The sequence below is a fragment of the Homarus americanus genome, unplaced genomic scaffold, assembly GCF_018991925.1.
Source record: "Homarus americanus isolate GMGI-L3 unplaced genomic scaffold, GMGI_Hamer_2.0 scaffold18703, whole genome shotgun sequence".
NCBI lineage: Eukaryota > Metazoa > Arthropoda > Malacostraca > Decapoda > Nephropidae > Homarus > Homarus americanus.
Genome location: NW_024749779.1, coordinates 6,198,478 through 6,219,744, shown reverse-complemented (window position 1 = coordinate 6,219,744; position 21,267 = coordinate 6,198,478). Strand labels below are relative to the sequence as shown.

At 45.0% G+C, this 21,267-nt stretch overlaps 1 protein-coding gene across 1 annotated transcript; it reads right to left on the bottom strand.

Moving 5' to 3' along the window:
- Positions 1-14,113: 14,113 nt before the first annotated feature.
- On the bottom strand, positions 14,114-14,458 carry LOC121853835 (glycine-rich protein DC9.1-like). Its single transcript, XM_042348210.1, has one exon. The coding sequence runs from the start codon at positions 14,456-14,458 to the stop codon at positions 14,114-14,116; it is 345 nt and encodes a 114-aa protein (XP_042204144.1).
- Between the last annotated feature and the right edge of the window lie 6,809 nt (positions 14,459-21,267).

Genomic DNA, 21,267 nt, shown 5'->3' with positions numbered 1-21,267 from the left:
CACCCCCCCCCTTGCCCACCAGTGACAATATCCACACCTTACCTCTTTCCCATTAGTGGATGAATGGAACAAGTTACCAAACATCATCATTAACTCGACTACGCTGGTATGCCTCAAACATATGAGCGGTGTGGGTTGGGTGTAAATGGGACTGCCCAGTATGGGTCAATGGGCCCGCTGCAGTCACCTCCATTCTTATGTTCTTTTGTGCACCATCCCTTAATAAAGTCTAAATACTTTTACACACACACACACACACACACACCTGGCAGAGAATTCACTTACCGCGTGACGTCAAAGAAAGAGAAGAGGAGAGGGAGAGAGGAAGGGAGTGGGGAGGGAGAGAGGAAGGGAGTGGGGAGGGAGAGAGTAGAGGAGTGGGAAGGGGAAGGAGGAGAGAAGAGAGAGAGAGAACCATTTTTTTTTCTCATGAAACCTGAACCTTATGGTATAATTTACTGAGGTTGTAAACATGTCATAACCACACGGTACATCCTTAACTTGCGTCCCGTAAAGCAAACAAACACACACACTACAGAGCGCCACCCCCCAAAAAAAACACAGGCAATTACAAGAGAAAAATCATCAAATACCATAAAATTATCAGCAACACTATGTAAGCACCCCCTTACAAAAAAACCAAGATGGCGGACACTTTAACCACATCGACCGATTTAAACCGGTAAAAAAAAACACTATATAAAAATCAGCAAAATAAATGTACCTTTAAAATATATAGCGTGAGTTGCGTGGTGTTGGGGGCGCTAACGGTGAACCCGAGTCACTCACTGGCCGCCATGCTGCACAAACATCTTACCTGCAACCAGAAAAGGAAGAAAATGCTCCAGTTATTAGGTTTGTCTTCGAAGTGATATAAGAGAATTAGCGTTATATTTATTTTTTTCCTGGTGTGTATTTAAGTGTGTGTGTTTGTGTTTGTGTGTGTGTGTGTGTGTGTGTGTGTTTAAGTGTGTGTGTGTGTTGCCATTTCCATAACATGTTTACATAATTACTGTACTCTAAAATAAGTTCAGTTACCTCCAGTAAATAAAATTAATACCTGACGAGTCACGCGTTTCATAACTTTATCAAGAGATTTCAAGGCTGCACCAGACAGTTATCTGATGAGCAACAACACGAAGCAGTGGTCGCCTAAACCACCAAGATAACTACTTCAATCATCATTCCCTAACCACAAGTACTGTAACATTACCTTTATTTACACACACACACACACACACACACACTAAACCGGCAGTTTTAGGTAAGCGTTGCCAACTTCAAAGACGGTTCGTGGATTTCTACCTTAAGTGGTAAAGAATTCCGCTGGAGGTTTCAGTCGACCAGTCTGGGTACACCACTAAACAGTATGAGAAACAAGGCTGCTGCTGCCTCCACCTCCAGACTGGTTTTCATACTTGGAATTAAAAAAAAACGAGAACCAAACTTTTTTTTCTCCACTTTCTCAATAAAAACCGCTGACCAATGGCATCCTCCTTGAGCCAAGTTGCCGCCTTCCAGCACGTCTTTTCCACACTTAAGCAAGTAAGAGCATCACTCCCGGCGACAACCTAGTGATGTGCTCTCAAGGTACGCTCGTACAAGACCACGACGTGCTACTGTGTTATGGGAAGAGAGAAAATATCTGCCAACTATCAAATTACAAATTCCTTATTTTATCTGTATTCGTCAGGATAAATATTTTCTTATCTGCATTTCACCAGATTAAAGTTTTATTTACATATCTGCATTCCGCAAAACTATTTTTTTTTAATATTATATCTATATACCGCAACCTCCAGTTCACCGCCTCAACACTCCGTACGAGAACTTTTTTGTGTCGTTGAAAGCTGAAACATCCACTATTTGGAGCCGCTTTGTTACTTGCAGCATAATAAACACACACAGCAAACTCCACTACAAACACTTATATGATCTTGAGTTCCTACCCCCAGCACAGTCACCGAGGTCAACCACAAATTCACGGGGAGGTTCAACTGGGTTATACGACATTTCTGTCCTTAAGTCGCCATCTGTGGGTCAGTTTGTGGTGTTATCCTGAAGCCTGTCAACACAACTATTTTTGTTTTACTCTTTTGGGTGGAGTGATTTAAAATTTAGTGAGCTCCTTTAATATTCAGTTTTGTCTCCACGCGGGTGGTGGAGCTAGTTTACTGGACACCCCCTCACACCCCATGCATAAGGAACAGCATTGCAGTGCCCAATACGGAAGCATGCAGAGTTATGCTTGCCTTAATAAAATTATGATAATTATTATTATGATTATTATTATTCATAAAACCAAAGGTCAAGGTCATTGTAGCTAAAAGGCTAAAATAAAAAATAAAACCGGGGGCTTCCTCCGTGGCTACTTTAAGAAATTGTGAGTTGACAGGGAAGAAATTGGACTCGGGCCGCTGACCTGAAAGTCCCCGTTAAATTTAGTTATGCAAGTTATAAGGAGCAGGTAGAGAGTACCATCACTGTAGTAGAACCTAACCTACACCGCTGTAGTGTCAATACAGCCCTCGACCACCCAGGAGGCCGAACCAACACCCAAGAAAGGAAAACATAAACAAACCACGTCACGCCGTCCCAAGCTGTTTTCAACAATGGCTAAAAAAATACAGCCAGACGGGTTTTGCGGAGGAGTGAGTCTCGGCCCCAGTGTGCTGGTGACGGTCGCTGGGCTGACCATCACGTGGACCCACGAGTAGTTTGCCGTCCGTGTTCTCTGACCGTTCAAGATAAACCAACCACATTCTGGAACCATTTGCTAATGGCTGGTGCTGCTCGTGAGCCACCGGCGCCTGCCCGCTCACACCAAACACCTGACAATTCAACACATTCACAAGTCAATGGAAACTCCAGAAGCAATTACTTGATGAATCGTAAATTTACATTTCCAAAAATTCTCTTATGTAAACATGAATACGCCACGTCCAAGAGTCAATGAATCCCTATAAGATTTTATACAAACAGTTAAAGAGGTTCACGTATCAGTCTATCCCCGTATAAGCAAATACTGTACTCCGGAGTTTTATCTCTTTTTTACTCGTGTATTACTAACCTTGCTACGCGCTTTAAAGACCTTTGTTGTTGAACCGCAGTAATAAATTTATAACAACAACAACATAAGCAAATATGAGAAAGATTCGCCGAAGCGTGTAGATTAATATTCACAAGGCAGTAAATCACTCACTAAGTGTACAATAAAAAGAAACATTGGCTGGCCGCGGAAAAAAAATATATCTGGTGCAAATTCGCCTCTTTACTCCTCATTCAACTTCCGTCGGTCCTGACATTTCTCCCTGTCCTGACCACAAATCATACAGCAAGAAAGATCGCTTGTAGTGCGCCATGCAACACCAAAGCAAAACTCAGACAAATCCCGACATTGTACTGAGGCTAAAAAAATCCACGTTAACGGGAGAACTCCAATAATAACGTGTGCGATTAATGCCTTCACGGGTAAAAATCAGATACGAAAGGTTTTCTTCCAATACATTTCAAATATATTCAACAACCGGTTTTTCATACATGAATCTTCGATGAAAAAAAATTACTTAGGGCAATAATCCCTTCACTTGTTAATGTGGGATACCGCTGGTCTTAACTCTAAAAAAATCAGAAAAATTCAAAGACCAGTTACTAAGATATTTTGTTCAATGTTATCACAAAAGCATTTGCAGATAAAAGCTCTGATCCTGCTCATGGAGCCCTCTGTACCTTCTTCAGTACCCCAGCAGGCAGTAAGTTTAATCACACCTGGAATAAGACAACACCGTCCAACACACTAAAACACAACCATCACCAACTGCGTTCCTTCATCCACCATTTAAAGGTAAAAATCAAAGTCCTAAACTTTACAAAACATTGTGATATAAAGTAATTCATTTAAAAAAAAAATCTATAAAATAGTATATTTATATACACAATAATGTGAACCGAGTCCTGTCCTTGCCAAAATATATTACCTTTAAACACAGATATTATTCTTAAAAAGAAATCCCCAAGCTGCACATATAAATAATGTATTCTAGAGAGCAAATACACCCAGTTTGAACACAACATGCTCACCGTTTCTACAACAACTGTGGTCATAAGAGTTTGCAAAAACCAGTTCTCAAAACAGGAGCGTTTTTCTTCCCTAAAATCCTTTTCTGTGAAAAGATTTCCACTAAACCTCCAAAAAACACACCGTCTTACGTTATATAAGACGCATACCAACTTTAAACACATCACGTCGGCTGGTTTTAGAGGCAGGGAGGTTGTAAATATCAGATACTGTACTGTATATGCATTTCTATCAGGATTGTTTGTATAGAAAGATATCAACAATTTCCCCCAAAAGGCACACCTCCACTTACCCCAAAAATAAACCTACCAGACTACCGGTAGCAAATACCGGTTATTGAAGTCCATCAGTTGCAATAACATCACATTCTCCAACTCCTTATATTTTTCCTTCTAATAAAAAATTTCTCCCAACGATTTTTTACATCTTCAAATGTAAACATACTCAGCTTGAAGAAAGAATGGTCCTTGGTTGTACAAAGAGACGAATCGCACAAATTGGGGACGGACAGGATCATTGTGTTAATGGCTCCCGCATCTTCCATACTGGCCAGAATAACACACACACATCTTAGGATACAATTATATCCTGATCGGCCTCGGGATAACCTAACTACAGATGATGACTGATATGAAACCAGTGTCGCATCCAGTACCTCGAAATGAGAAATGGAAGTATTTGAGGGATCACCTGAGAGTGGAAACGCATGCCAGACTGTCAGATGATGTTGAAATAAACAAGTCGATGTAGGTCGATAAAAACCACTCAATATATTTGTATTTATTAATTAAATTATTGACATTTGCACATGATTCATCAACTAATAGGGATTTGCTTATACGTAATTTTATTCATCTATTCATATCTAGCGGTAACGACTAGTAAGACCTGCCACTAACTGTTATCAACCCATACAGACCAACACCAGCACCAGCCACTGAGCACCTCCCCAGCAGGCGAGGGACAGAGCCTCTTACCCCACCCAACTCCTATTACTGGTGAATAATGAAGTGCCACGACAGCACGAGCAATCAATAGCGCCTGACGTTTCCTCCACACTACATCCTGCATTAAGACGCATAGGGAAGATTACACCAGGTAAAGGATCGGCTTATTTCCTTCAGCTGTACAGTAGGGTTCAAACTAGATGGTAGAGGCACAACTCCTGCTACAACAGTGACACACAACAAGCAATCAACACTGCCTGGTTCTCCTACAATAACATTCTTCTGAAAGACTGCACCAGATGAACGGTCGCCTGCCTTCAGTGGCACTCGCTTATGGTAGTCTCGTTCAAGATTCTTCGAACATTGACCTGGCAACTCAAGGCCGTTTGTATTCCATAGTACGTAGTAAAAATTGTGAATGAATGCAAAAGGTTATCGGTGATTGCTTACTTAGTTCCCCGTTGCTTAATTAATGGTTGGGCTTAGTTGTTTCGTATTATATTATACTACGTACTATAGTAAACAAACGGCCTTGAGTTGCCAGCTGTCTCCAGCAGTATTCGAAGAATCTTGAACGAGACTGTACAGTACAAGCACCGTTACTGTAGCGACATAACAAGCAGTAACATTGCCTGCCGTCCCTCACATTAACCTACTAATACAAGGCAAAGCCAACTAACACTTCGCCCGCCGTTTGCCAGTTATGGTGGGTTTTTAATGGTATACGCATCAGAAGCTGCTAAAACACACAGTGCCCCTGGCTTTTCCCTTTAATCAGCGTTAATGCCCGTTGTGAGGACAATCACCCGTGACACAGCAGAGGCGGCGCGGCGTCCTGTATATACAAGGCAACCCAACAATTCTCCCTGTCACAGGTTAAATAACAGAGTTGTATCTCATATTTTTTGTAATGTTGATAGACTAGTGTAAGTACTAACCTAGTTAAGCGCTTAAAGGTCTAAGTTACTGAAGCGCATCAAAAGTGCAACAGAACCACTCGTGAACTTCAGCAGATAACTGTGATATTACCCTCCCTCCCTCCCTCCCTCCCCGCCGGACGTCACAGTTGTGGTGGCTGGTCCTGTGACGCCAAGCAATAATCCATGCATCACCATTACAACTACGTAGTTCGTCACAAACCTGCCGATTACAGTGGCGTCACACCCAACCACAGGCTCATTCCTCAACCCCCAACCTCAAAATTATATATAATGACACCTCTCACCACATCCAAATATATCATTCGGAAACGGTCATAAAATTATTATACCGACACCACTTAAACTTCATCATTAACGTTTAAAATTATAATGCCAGCGTAAACCCTGACAACCACAATAAGTGTGTTGTGCCAATGTCCAAAGTGATTTAGTCATCACGAGGGGCTGTTTACAGAGGTGGGAGGCGCAAGTGCACCTCATAAACCACCTACAGTAGCAATAACGCCACCCAACACACCTTAGTACTACCTGTTCATATTTACACTACTGGTACACGGCAGCCACGTGATAGGGTTAACACGTCACATGACCACATCTCAGGGTAGTGTTTATGCCATTGTTACACGGCAGCCAAGAGTGTATGACTATATCAACCCGTGTACTGTACTCAATGTGTTCATGCTTAGAGAAGATAGTGTTTATTTACAGACACGTCGTCATGTTTACACAGACAAGTCTCGCTTTTATAATAAGGTTAAGTCTTACTTTATTGTTCCATAATCACACTTATAGAAGCCTGTTTGGGCTCATCAGCAGTAACACCATCCCAGAAACACCCATTGTCACCATAGCCTTCAACTACCACCATCACCATAACCTAAAAGTTAGTTACGGCACAAAATCCCTCCTAGTTTTTATTAGGTAATATTTAATCCACTTAATATTTTTACAATGGGATTTTTTTCCAAGAAAAAAATTATCGTGTGGGACCCCCCCCCCCCTACTACTACTCCTACTACGTACTACTTTGGTGACGGGATTTTTCTCGTGCGTGTGTGGTGGAATTTTGACCAACAGATTGTATTCTACTGTAGTGGGATTTTGTTGAGGGTTATTTTCTCAGTGCACCAGTAAAGATTATCTAGTCTGAGTTAGCACAGGAGCAGCACTACCACGAGTCATTTAGTAACTTGGTTAACCCGGTTCAGCAGTCAAGTGTCAAGCCTGGTTAGTTCCTCTGTCGACCTACTTAACTACTCACAAGCGCCCACCGTGAGGCATCAATATTGCCTCACTAAATATTGATTTACTGGCTATTGGGGTCATGCTACCACCCAAAATTATTTATAACATAAACAAAAGAAACACTTACCACAATAGTAAATGTACCGGCATATTTTCCCAAACAGAATTTTTTGTATAGTAAGCTAAGCGGGTCTTTAGAAATTTACAAAATATATCAATTTTAACTAGTGTTGACTTTTAAGTACAACATACACTTGGGCTTATTGGTAACAACCAATACCTAAAATATCTTAGTCACTTAAAAAAATAAATAAATAAAATAAACAAATAAAAATAAAAATCACATTTTAAATTAACGTTCTGCGAGAATTCCGTAATTTATAGTAAGTCTCGCTAATACGGTACAAGTAAATCCTGCAGAAACTAAACTGAAAAACACCAATAAAATTTAGTCTAGATTTTGTTGGGTCATCTACAAGTGTACACACAAGGACTGACTGATCTAGATTGAGGCCACGACGAGCACCAGTACACACACACACACACACACACACACACACACACACACACACACACACACACACACACACACACACACACACACACACCAGAGAGAGGAAATATAGGTGATGAAACAGGTGGGCGAGAATAGGGCAATAAACCACGACTATTTCACGACAAACACACTCTCTCTAATCTCAAAATCTGAATTAATAACATATCATTCCTCAGTACCAGGTTAAATTTTAATAATTGTTTCCTTGTTACAGTATCCACAAATTTAAATTCTCATCATCGGAGTAATAACAACACACCAATACCCCACTAAGTCACATAGGCGATAACAGTTTAAACAAATTTCCCCCAGACATGATCCATATTACAACATACACAAACTATTTCCCCTTTAAAAGTAACCCACTAATGGACTAGACAGACCGATAGACGGACCAAGTACCCGACGGCCCAACCCAATGGCGGGGCATAACATGTGTCCGAAGATACCGAAGCTCCCCTGCGGTGTTGGGTCTTTACACTTCGAACATAAATTGAACTGGTGAAAGGAATACTGACACAAGACCAATTTAAAGACCTGAACAACAAACGCTTACTTATTATTTATAAACGAGAAGGTCTACACTACACTAGGTTACAGTCATTTATATTCAGGAAGTATCGAAAGGTTGTCTGAATAACTGTGTGAAATAGTAAATCTGATTTATGCACCAATTTCTTGACTTCTGGCAGTCCATTCTCAGTCCCTCAAGACTTGGGCAAAAAATAAAACTCACTAACAACAGCAGGCTGATCGTTACATCAACAAAAACTGCATTAATAACTGCAACAAAAACAAGTAGTCAATTGCAACAGCTGTCGTAACACAAAGCCGCCGATATATGCAACAACATCAGACGCAGGAAAATAATTTAAACAAAGAGGAGAAGTGAGGGCAACAGGGGCACCAAAACATCACCTGAGTCAGCAACAGGGGCACCAAGACACCACCTGAGTCAGCAACAGAGGCACCAAGAAACCACCTGAGTCAGCAACAGGGGCACCAAGAAACCACCTGAGTCAGCAACAGGGGCACCAAGACACCACCTGAGTCAGCAACAGAGGCACCAAGAAACCACCTGAGTCAGCAACAGAGGCACCAAGAAACCACCTGAGATAGCAACAGAGGCACCAAGAAACCACCTGAGATAGCAACAGAGGCACCAAGAAACCACCTGAGTCAGCAACAGAGGCACCAAGGCGCAACAGGGCACCAAGAACCACCTGAGTCAGCAACAGAGCGCCAAGAAACCACCTGAGTCAGCAACAGAGGCACCAAGAAACCACCTGAGTCAGCAACAGAGGCACCAAGAAACCACCTGATCAGCAACCAACCACCTGAGTCAGCAACAGAAGCACCAAGACACCACCTGAGTCAGCAACACACCACCTGAGTCAGCAACAGAAGCACCAAGACACCACCTGAGTCAGCAACAGAGGCACCAAGAAACCACCTGAGTCAGCAACGGAGGCACCAAGAAACCACCTGATTCAGCAACACACCACCTGAGTCAGCAACAGAAGCACCAAGACACCACCTGAGTCAGCAACAGAGGCACCAGGTCAAGCAGTCCACCGCAAGTCAGCACACCCATAGTCAGCAAGACACCGCCCAGCAGCAAGACACCGCCATAGTCAGCAAGACACCGCCATAGTCAGCAAGACACCGCCATAGTCAGCAAGACACCGCCATAGTCAGCAAGACACCGCCATAGGCAGCAAAGACACCGCCACACCGCCATAGTCAGCAAGACACCGCCATAGGCAGCAAGACACCGCCATAGTCAGCAAAGACACCGCCATAGTCATAGCCAGCAAGACACCGCCATAGTCAGCAAGACACCGCCATAGTCAGCAAGACACCACCATAGGCAGCAAGACACCGCCATAGTAAAGACACCGCCAGCAAGACACCGCCCAGCAAGACACCGCCATAGTCAGCAAGACACCGCCATAGTCAGCAAGACACCGCCATAGTCAGCAAGACACCGCCATAGTCAGCAAGACACCGCCATAGTCAGCAAAGACACCGCCATAGTCAGCAAGACACCGCCATAGTCGGCAAGACACCGCCATAGTCAGCAAGACACCGCCATAGTCAGCAAGACACCGCCATAGTCAGCAAGACACCGCCATAGTCAGCAAGACACCGCCATAGTCAGCAAGACACCGCCATAGTCAGCAAGACACCGCCATAGTCAGCAAGACACCGCCATAGCCAGCAATACACCGCCATAGTCAGCAAGACACCGCCATAGTCAGCAAGACACCGCCATAGGCAGCAAGACACCGCCTGAGTCAGCAAGACACCGCCATAGTCAGCAAGACACCGCCATAGTCAGCAAGACACCACCTGAGTCAGCAGCAACACAAAGAACACAGTGAAGCACTAAGCAGGTCCCGGCTGAGAGCAGCAGCAGGTGTGGTGACCTTGTTGCACTATTTACCTCATTACCATCCTCCCTGTGTACCGCCCTTGGCCGCCGCCATCCTCCGGGGGACCATCCACACTACATATGGAGGTGGTGGTGGTGGAGGAGGGAAGCAGAACGGTAGATGGAGATAATGGGAGAAGAGACGGAAGACGGGAGACAACGATAACAGCAGATGAAAGAAGTAATAACATGAAGGAGGAGAAGCGATTACTGAAGGATGAGACATAAAGATGGTCACTGAAGAACAGGTGGTGGAGGTAGTGTCTCCCACATACAGCCAGTCCCCCTTCTTGCACGTAATCACCTACAATCCGTTCCTCGAAAAGACACAGACCGTCACAGGCTGCCATAAATCACGGCACAATGAAGGCGGAAGAATATTTACTCTGAGCTCCCCAAGATATATCGTGGGGCTTCCCTTCTACATATTTTACAGCTGTCATTTTAGCGGCTATATAAATCCATCGTCTCCTACTCCTCTGGTGGAAGGCCGAGTGTTGAACCAACCCCATGGCAGTTTCATAATAGGGGAAGCTGCCTCAACAAGTCATCACTCTCAGTTAAGAATCTACAATACGTAATAATACTCACATAAGTAAAAGCTATCTCAAAAACTACTGACTGGTGATGTACTGTATATAGGAGTGGGATAACAGTACCACAGCAAGAACCAGCTTCCAGGACCAGTCTGCTTGGACCACCTCTACGACTTCAGGTTAAAGGACTTAGCTCTTACCCGGTACTCTGAGCCACCGGTAGCAGCACCTCCCTCGCCCACCACTGGCCCGGTACACTGAACCACCAGTAGCAGCTCCTTCCTCACCCACCACTAGCCCAGTACACTGAACCACCAGTAGCAGCTCCTTCCTCACCCACCACTGGCCCGGTACACTGAACCACCAGTAGCAGCTCCTCCCTCGCCCACCACTAGCCCAGTACACTGAGCCACCAGTAGCAGCTCCTCCCTCGCTCACCCTGGCCCGGTACAGCCACCAGTAGCAGCTCCTCCCTCGCCCACCACTGGCCCGGTACACTGAACCACCAGTAGCAGCTCCTCCTCGCTCACCCTGGCCCGGTACAGCCACCAGTAGCAGCTCCTCCTCGCCCACCCTGGACCGGTACACCACCAGTAGCAGCTCCTCCCTCGCTCACCTGGCCGGTACACTGAACCACCAGTAGCAGCTCCTCCCTCGCTCACCCTGGCCCGGTACACTGAACCACCAGTAGCAGCTCCTCCCTCGCTCACCCCTGGCCCGGTACACTGAACCACCAGTAGCAGCTCCTCCCTCGCTCACCCCTGGCCCGGTACACTGAACCACCAGTAGCAGGCCACAGCCACCAGTAGCAGCTCCTCCCTCGCCCATCACTGGCCCGGTACACTTAACCACAGTCCACCGGGAACAATAGCAGGTACACATTCCTAATACTATACTCCACCTCCGGAGTCAGATGTTCTCGGGACGCGGCCCACACATTCACCCCGCTGCTGGAATACCAAGATTAATATCTACATCACAATACTTAAACAGAGTCCACCTGCCCCCTCCCCCCCGTCATCCACCCACGTATCCTACAAGTTCTCCCCTCCTGCCGCTCTCTCACCATTATCCCCCCATTTCACACTCTCTTCCTTTCCCCCCTTCCTATCGTCCGTGCCCTAGCTTCTCCTAATTCTCCTTTACCCCCCCTATATCCTCCTCAACCAACGACTTCATCCTCACCTTCCACTCCTCCCATCCCTACATCAATTACCTCCACACTCACGGACAGATGTAGTGCACCCCACCCCCTCACACCCGACAATCACTACATCCCAGGTACACCCACGGATACTGCAACACTTATCTGGTATCGTGCGTTTCCTTCCCCTTCGCTGGGTAATATCTCCACGTAATAATAAAAAAAAACCTCGGGGTAAAACGTTGAAGTGTACGGCGAGAGAGAGAGAGAGAGAGAGAGAGAGAGAGAGAGAGAGAGAGAGAGCACTGTTGTCCTAAGTAGCGGGGTAATAACATCTCGGGAGGGCTCGTAAGTGTGCGAACATTAAATGCCTCAGAGTGTCGTAACTGTATCAGTTAATATCCTAACATGAGTGATAGCCCGTGTAAAACACCAGAGACCCCTGCTGAGAGCAACAACCATCCCACTAAAACCTGTTTCGGAAATTCACTAACTTACTGTTCTGTGATGTGTGAAATGACCGCACCACCACAGTAAAAATCTCTCTCTCCCGCACCGGGCCAATAACGGGTTCCGTCACTGCCAAATTACTGAGTCAACCCCCACCACATACCAATCCACAGCTATATACTGTACACGTCTCGCCTACCTCAGACCTGATACCGTCTCTTATCTTGTCAATTCACGTCTTAACTTCTACCTTTGTCTGACCAACTCTTTCATTGTTTATCTTATCTAATCCTTTCATTCATCAGTATTTGGTGCATCATTCATACTTATCTATCTAAATTTACATTCAGACATCCCGGTATTCTTCAAGCAAGCTTCAACAACTCATCTCACTAGTGTCTCATCCTATCAATTATCTGTTACAATGAATGTATGTATGAATGTAATAATAAATAATAATAATAATAATAATTGACGGTTTATTGAAAGAGTTCTGCAGCCCGAAGGCTGAAAATATACATTGGACATAAATGACTTATTACATACATTGGTGGTTTAACAAAAGCCTTCATGAGAGAAAGGTAAAGGAACATACAGTGAACATACAGATTACTGTAGGTGTTGAACAGCATACACGTAGTGTAATAACTCCCTCCCAGATGGTGTTAGGAGGGACCTCACGTAGTGTAGTAGTTCCCTCACAGATGGTGTTATGAGGGGCCTCACGTGGTGTAGTAGTAGTTCCCTCACAGATGGTGTTATGAGGGGCCTCACGTGGTGTAGTAATTCCCTCGCAGATGGTGTTATGAGGGACCTGACGTGGTGTAGTAATTCCCTCACAGATGGTGTTATATGCGTGAGGTGTGGTCCCAGGCCTTCCTATCGTAGACGGATTAACACATCGCTGGTTGTTGTTGGGTCTCATGGGCCGTTATCACTGGGTACCTGGGACCTCACTGTGTGAAGGTTAACTTGGGTACGACTGTTACTGTTGAGTTTTTCTCACTGACTTAAGCACTGTTCACCTCTGTTTAACACTGGTTCCATTCCTTTCCTAAATGAAATAGTAACTTCTGGCGAGAACTTGTTGATATTCCGGTGGGGAGGAGGGTTCAGGGGAGGGAGTTGGTATGGGCCAACTTAACAGCGCTCCAGGTACGTCTTGACCCTTCGGTGGTCAAGGATGTATGTATGTATGTATGTATGTATGTATGTATGTATGTATGTATGTATGTATGTATGTATTTATGTATGTATGTATGGATGGATGTATGTATGGATGGATGGATGTATGTATGTATGGATGGATGGATGGATGGATGGATGTAATGTACAATCCCCTTCACTAGTGCGTTTACAGGGCCTCGTCATTACTTTGAGATATATGTTTTAATATTGTTTTACTTTGATTCCACAGTATGTTTACTATTGCGAATTTCCTTCTGTTAAATGTAAACAAACACAAGGCTGCCACACTGCACAAAACCTGAAGAACCCCACAATAAACGTCCTGGTGAAGGGGACTGTACAAGCACCACTCAAAACACGAGCTCCTCTGCATAATATATTTCCCTAAGAAAAACGGTATTCTCTCCCTCTTGTACACATTAATTTAAGAAAAAACCCGTCCAGCTTCTGGTATCACAAGCCACTATCACTGACGCGCGCGCACACACACACACACACACACACACACACACACACACGTGCATGTAAAGTATTATGGTCGATCTACCCTTCGTGTTGCTCATCCAAAATGCCCTCGTTATCTTAAATTGTTCATCATGCTTCCCCCAACCCCTTCAGGACACCATTAAAGTAATAGTATCCGCTACCATCCTGCAGGACCTTCATGGTGTTGTAGTGTCCACCACCATCCTGCAGGACCTTCATGGTGCTGTAGTGTCCGCTACCATCCTGCAGGACCTTCATGGTGTTGTAGTGTCCACCACCATCCTGCAGGACCTTCATGGTGTTGTAGTGTCCACCACCATCCTGCAGGACCTTCATGGTGTTGTAGTATCCGCTACCATCCTGCAGGACCTTCATGGTGTTGTAGTGTCCACCACCATCCTGCAGGACCTTCATGGTATTGTAGTATCCACTACCATCCTGCAGGACCTTCATGGTATTGTAGTGTCCACCACCATCCTGCAGACCATGGTGTTGTAGTGTCCACCACCATCCTGCAGGACCTTCATGGTATTGTAGTATCCGCTACCATCCTGCAGGACCTTCATGGTGTTGTAGTGTCCACCACCATCCTGCAGGACCTTCATGGTATTGTTGCCACCATAGTTCATGGTGTAGTGTCCACCACCATTCTGCAGACCTCCATGGTGTTGTAGTTCACCACCATCCTGCAGGACCTTCATGGTGTTGTAGTATCCGTACCATCCTGCAGGACCTTCATGGTGTTGTAGTGTCCACCACCATCCTGCAAGACCTTCATGGTGTTGTAGTGTCCACCACCATCCTGCAGGACCTTCATGGTGTTGTAGTGTCCACCACCATCCTGCAGGACCTTCATGGTGTTGTAGTGTCCACCACCATCCTGCAGGACCTTCATGGTGTTGTAGTGTCCACCACCATCCTGCAGGACCTTCATGGTGTTGTAGTGTCCACCACCATCCTGCAGGACCTTCGTTGTGTGGTGCAGGTTAGACAGGCTGGGGTGAGACAAATGACAAGCGGATGCCCGGGGCGACTGGTGTAGCGAGGAGCGCGTCGCCCCGGCCGGCCACTGTCCCCCAACAATGTGTCCTCCTCACCACGACACAATAAACGTCAACCGCTTCCCCGCTCCTTGTACATCAACCCAAACGTAAATATGACCCAAATTTCCACAGGCATTCATGCATTTCGAACCATGACGATAACCCACGAGTTAATAGGTAATAAAACACAAAAAATTGCCACGTCTCGAATTCCATTTCAGAATTTACAGTTTATGGCTCCCACCACTCGAAAGACGCCTCAACATTCACCAACAATTCCTCCGTGGGACGACAATGTTGAAATAAACTTTGGTCTTAAGGAGGTAAACAGCATCCAAGGAAGCCTTGCTGTGACGGTGGTAGCTGCAGCAGCCCAACACTTAAAAGCTGTGGCTGGCAGGCGACGCTTGCTGGGCTATTAACGCGTGTTTCAATGGACCATCATTGTAGGAGGATCCTGGCTGTCACTCACACCCACCTGCCCACGCCTCGCCTCCACTATTACTGACACCATCCCCCCCCCCCCCCACGTCCCTACTGGAGGAGGAGTATGAGAGAAGGAGGGGATTACATCACCCCCCACCCTTCCCCACACTACACCTGCCAGTTGATTTTGCCGCACCTACTGGGAGAGAGGGAGGAGGAGGAGGAGGAACAGGCAACTACTCGATTCCCAACACCAAAACACACCACTAACACCTACAGGAGGATCTGCAGGCATTAAAAAATGACTCTACTTCCCCTTACCAATACCACACGACACCCCTACCTGCTGACGGGAGAGGTATTGGGGATGCTTGCAGTCCTCCACCACACCTGGTCCTCACGTGAAGCACCAAGGAGGGAATCTGTTAACAATGTAAAGTCACCTTGTGTGTATTGTGGTGGAATAAGTGTCTATGTAGAGTAAGAAAGGCGGGCGTGTTTGGGGTGAGGATGTGATAATGATAGGTTGTGTAAAATGGTCAAAATACATGTGTGCGTTGGTGTGTGAGGTGTGTGTGTGTGTGTGTGTGTGTGTGCGTTGGTGTGTGAGGTGTGTGTGTGTGCGTGTGTGTGTGTGTGACTGCTGGTGGCTTGCGGCAGGCGTGAAGGACGGTGGAGCGGGCTAGGTATGTGTACGTAGGTTACTGTAGATAACAAAAGCATCCGATCCAATAACTAGTAGAGGCGAGGAAGAAGATGGTGTGTGGCGACTGTGCAGCAGGATGGAGCAAACGGCCTGTGTGTGTGGGTCAGATTATGATATGCCTTGACTGTGTGCAGGGCAGATGGGTGAGACTGTGAGTGACAGGTTTCTAGGACGGTGGAAATCGATTGTGTCTTGGTCAGCCAGGGTGATATCAGATTAGAAAATGAACATGGAACGTGAAATCAGCTCATTGATCTCGGCCCACACCCAGTGATGACCTCAGCCCACATTAGTGACCTCGGCCCAATAATAATACGGGTAGAGAGCATTATCGATACTTGTATGCAGGTGATAGTTAAGCCACGTGAAATGTATCCCGTAAAGGTCAACTTAGGTTAGGTTAGAATTGTAATCGTAGCGAAATTCAAGTTCTCTCTCTTACACACACACACACACACACACTGTGCTGGGATACAAGTCTAAGGTGCGTCCATTCCAAGGTTGGCGAGAAGACCTGAGGGAGTTAAGTGCTGCACCGACGACATCCACAAGACTATTCAAGTAACAAACCACCAGAAGGATATAATGCAAGGGAGAACATTTCTTCCTGAATCTGTAATGATCCCAACATCCAGAAAAAAAACATTCTTACATTCTTTGATATATTTACATACAGACTCTCGTGCCCAAAGACGATGATGTCGAGTGAACTATTGTTGAGCAAATGCGCAATTTTCCACAGCCAACTCCTCGCTGATATCTATCAACAAGTGATTTCAGATAGTGAGTACCAGCTTGGTGGGGGGGACGAGCAGGGCGAGACAGCCAATAGACAAGAAGAAGAGCAGGTGTGTGGGGAGGAGGGGTAACAGGTATAAAGTGGGGGGGCGGAGGCAATATCGGGGGCGGAGGCTAGGTGAAGGGGGGGAGGGACACGATGAGTGGAATAGCCAATAGACGGGGAGAAAACCAAATGGGGGGGAACATGGGGGGATAACAGGTGTGAGGTGGTCGGGTGGAGAGAGGCGAGTGAGACAGCCAATAGACAAGGAGGAGGGCAATTGGCCGGGGTCGGGTGCACCAGGCAGCAGTGAACGCATGATGGAGGTGTAGTGAGAGGAGATTATGTAGGAGGTGATGTTCTAGTCTAGGAGATCGTGATGTGACAGGCGGTGAAGGTGGTGATGTGGTACTTGTCAGACCGCCGGGTGATGGAAGTAAACTGACTGAGACCGACACACACACACACTCCTCCCCCCTCATGTTCTACACTCTAACACACAGTACTATTATAAGCCTTCAAACTGCTGACTCAATGCTGAATTACACCCCAGAACACAACAAATCTTGCACCACCTCCTTATGTCAAGACTTACTAATTTTAGAGGAAATTATACTTATCCAGAAAAAAAAGACAGCGAAAAACTTTTGAGAGAGAGAGAGAGAGAGAAAGGAGTATGACAAGGTGACTCCATTCCACCACACTTCTTTTACCACGGTAGCGACCACAACTTCACTTTAATTTTCTCCTACCTCTGACCAACTATCCTCAATTATTTCCACTTGTTCTTTCCTGTACGAGTGCTAACTGCAAATGTAAGTACTTCAATTACAAGTTAATATATGTAAATGTAAACACTTTCCCAATTTATTAATCTTAGTACACGAAATTACACCCCCAAAAAAAAAAATAAAAAAAATAAAAAAAAATCCGCGGGTCTCACGTCCAGACACCTCGCAAAAACTTCATTTAACTGACTTAATTTTCCCAGAGGAACTTCCTTATACAGCACCAAACTCTGATACAAGCAGAGAATAATGAAAATATTCTATACGTTTATTAGGATTCACCAAACTTTTTTTTTTCAGTGAGTGAGTGAGGGCGTCATGGTCAGATGGGAGGGAAGAATGGACACACACACACACACACACACACACACACACACACACACACACACACACACACACACACACACACACACACACACACACACACACACACGTAGAGAATAATGTCGAATTTCCGCTCTTGAGCCTCCACATACTAGGGGTAAAATATCTCGGGTTATCAAAGTGACTTTCTTTAAATACTGGTGGCAATTTTCTCACGCCGTTTATTTCTTTTGTCATTGCCATTTATCATCAAAAGTTTCCTGCGGGGTAAAACTTTTTCTTCTCTCTCTCCCTTTACGTGACGGTAGAACAAGATGGATGGAGATAACTTTCAAATATCTTAAAACACCTGAGAATCTTTTTTGGTTCATCCATAAATAAAGTTTCTCAGAGTTTTAATTATATTTTGTAAAGAAGTAAAAAAAAAAACAAATTAATTCCCCAGTTAAGTTTAAGAGAAAGTTCCTCAGATACGACTTTTAACTCCTCAATGTGATGCCTTCAACCCATGCATGAGTAGAATGTTATCGTTCTCAAAAGGAATATGTGATCATATTGAAAGGGTTAAAACAGCTATTTAAGGGATTAAGTCATTGTAGTTAAGGGATTAAGTCATTGTATTTAAGGGATTAAGTCATCGTAGTTAAGGGATTAAGTCATCGTAGTTAAGGGATTAAGTAATTGTATTTAAGGGATTAAGTCATCGTATTTAAGGGATTAAGTCATCATATTTAAGGGATTAGGTCATCGTATTTAAGGGATTAAGTCACCATATTCAAGAGATTAAACAATCGCACTCAAGGGATTATCTCATAGTACTCTACAGGTCATTTCATCGTACTCAAAAGGTTAAGGTATCATATTTTATGGACTATATTCCGTGTACTCAGAGGTTGGCATCGTACTCACGGCATTTCATTACCTGCAATGCTAAACTTCCTATGATTCAATTGAACTTGTATTTATTTACCGCACTTTCATTAAGACCTGAAGTAATAGAGGTTAATACTGAGACTTGGGTGGAGCTCACAGTACATTGGGAGGTGGAGAGGAAGTCTACTGTATAATGTGACAGAGAAGAGGGTACGTAATACAACCTTACGCCCGGCAAATGTCAATCTCATGACGTTAACTATCCTTAAAGGCTAACTGCGGCACCACCATCTGCCTCACCCACAATAAAACCATACACTAACGTAAAAAAAAAAAATAAAAAAAACAGAGAAATCACCGAAGTTTCTAAACGCTTTCGCAGTGAAAGTAAACCAGACTATCCGATAAAAACCCTCGTATTGTAAACCTTTTTCATTTCAAGTTCACCTTTTCTTTTTCTTTTTTTTCCCAAACCAATATTAGTTGTGCGACGAGCCTCTCAAAATAACTGAACATGAAGAAGTAACTATAAACAAACAAATATAAACCGTAAATAAAGTGAGATAATAGTATAATAAAAAATAAAAAAATAACCTCAATAGGACCGCCTCCAGCGTAGCAGCAACAAAAGCATCCTCAACCTAATTAATAATACATCCTGGGGGTCAATATATACAAGCAGCAGCACCACCACCACCACCTTGACGAGTAACTTTCCATCTCCCCGACACACACACACCGAGCTCTGGGTGCCTCCGGAAATGGTAACAAGAACAGGCGTTGTTAAGAACTAGTTTTTTTTTTTTTAACCAGGTGTTGGTCCCCCTTTCTCGGCACTTCTCCTACACGACAGCCTCTTCTACACGACAACACCTCCTACACGACAGCCTCTCCTACACGACAACCTCTCCAACACGACAACCTCTCCTACACGACTACCTACTCTAACGTACATTATTAAAACAACCTACCTTAAACGACAACCTACCTTAAACGACAACCTACCTTAAACGACAACCTACCTTAAAGGGCAACCTACCTTAAACGACAACTTACCAAAAACGACAACCTATCCTACAAAACCTCACCAACACGACAGTCCCTAACAACCTATCCTATACGACGACATAATCATGTACGACAACTCTTCTACACAACGACCTCTCACAGAAGACGACCTTTCCCATACGACAACCTCTCGTAAACAACGACCTCTCCCTGACGAAGAATTCTCCCAGACGACCACCTCCCCCAGACGACCACGTCTCAGACGACAGCTTCTCCCAGACCACCACCTCCCCAGACGACAGCTTCTCTCAGACGACAACCACTATCAGACGACCACCTCTCCTAGACGACCACCTCCCCCAGACGACCACCTCTCCTAGACGACCGCCTCCCCCAGACGACAGTTTCTCCCCACACCAGCCAAGACGTAACGAGCACCAGTCACGAAGCGGTAAGTGAACACCACAAGCGCTAAGCAGGGATACCCGCCTCCTGAGTCATCCCACAAAAATCTCTGGAGTGGGGGAGGGGGAGTCAAGAACTAAGATGTGAATAAATGGTTAAACACATCGAGGGTTCTCCACCACAGTCAAAACAATCAGTCATTAGACCATGATGGAGACTGGAGGGTCGTGCACAGTTATCAACAAAGAGGGAAGGCATGACACAGGAATTGTTGGAAGGACATTGGTGAAATTTGTATGATCAGTTGAATGGACGGACAGTCATGAAAACGATCAAGGCAGCGGACACTCGTGTACCGGTATCTTCTGAAAGAACACCCAAGAAGTGAGTGGGAAGCCCAAAACAGGTAACTAATGCAACACCAATGTACAGTAATTTAAAGATGGGGCATAAAACAACCAAAGTTTATTAAAAACGCGGCTCTGGACACGATCAACAAAGTACAGTCGTCATATTGCCTGGGACACCCTATATAACCAATATGTCCTGACGCTCATGAACAACAGGATCCTGCCGGTAGACCAGCCATGATCATGAGTGTCCTGGGGGAATGGTCATGATCCGGAGTCATAACGTGGACCGGTGTTAACCAAGAAAGGCTGAAGGGGATACTTCTAACTCCGGTAATCTAGGACCGGATGACACAAATAACACCCAGGACGTGAGAGTGACATTCCCAAGTGCTAGAGGGAACTTCGGGGACCACAAAACCCTTCGCCATCTGCTCCATTACTCCCCGGCTCAACCAATGTGAATGGCAGACAATACCCTTAACTGACTCAAGTATAACGCTACTGGACTGCACTGAAAAGGATCCACCTATGCATACATGACTTACTACTTCCAGC

Bases quoted from the DNA above. Each gene is read 5' to 3' on its own strand.
- LOC121853835 (XM_042348210.1), bottom strand. From the start codon at position 14,458: ATGAAGGTCCTGCAGGATGGTAGTGGATACTACAATACCATGAAGGTC.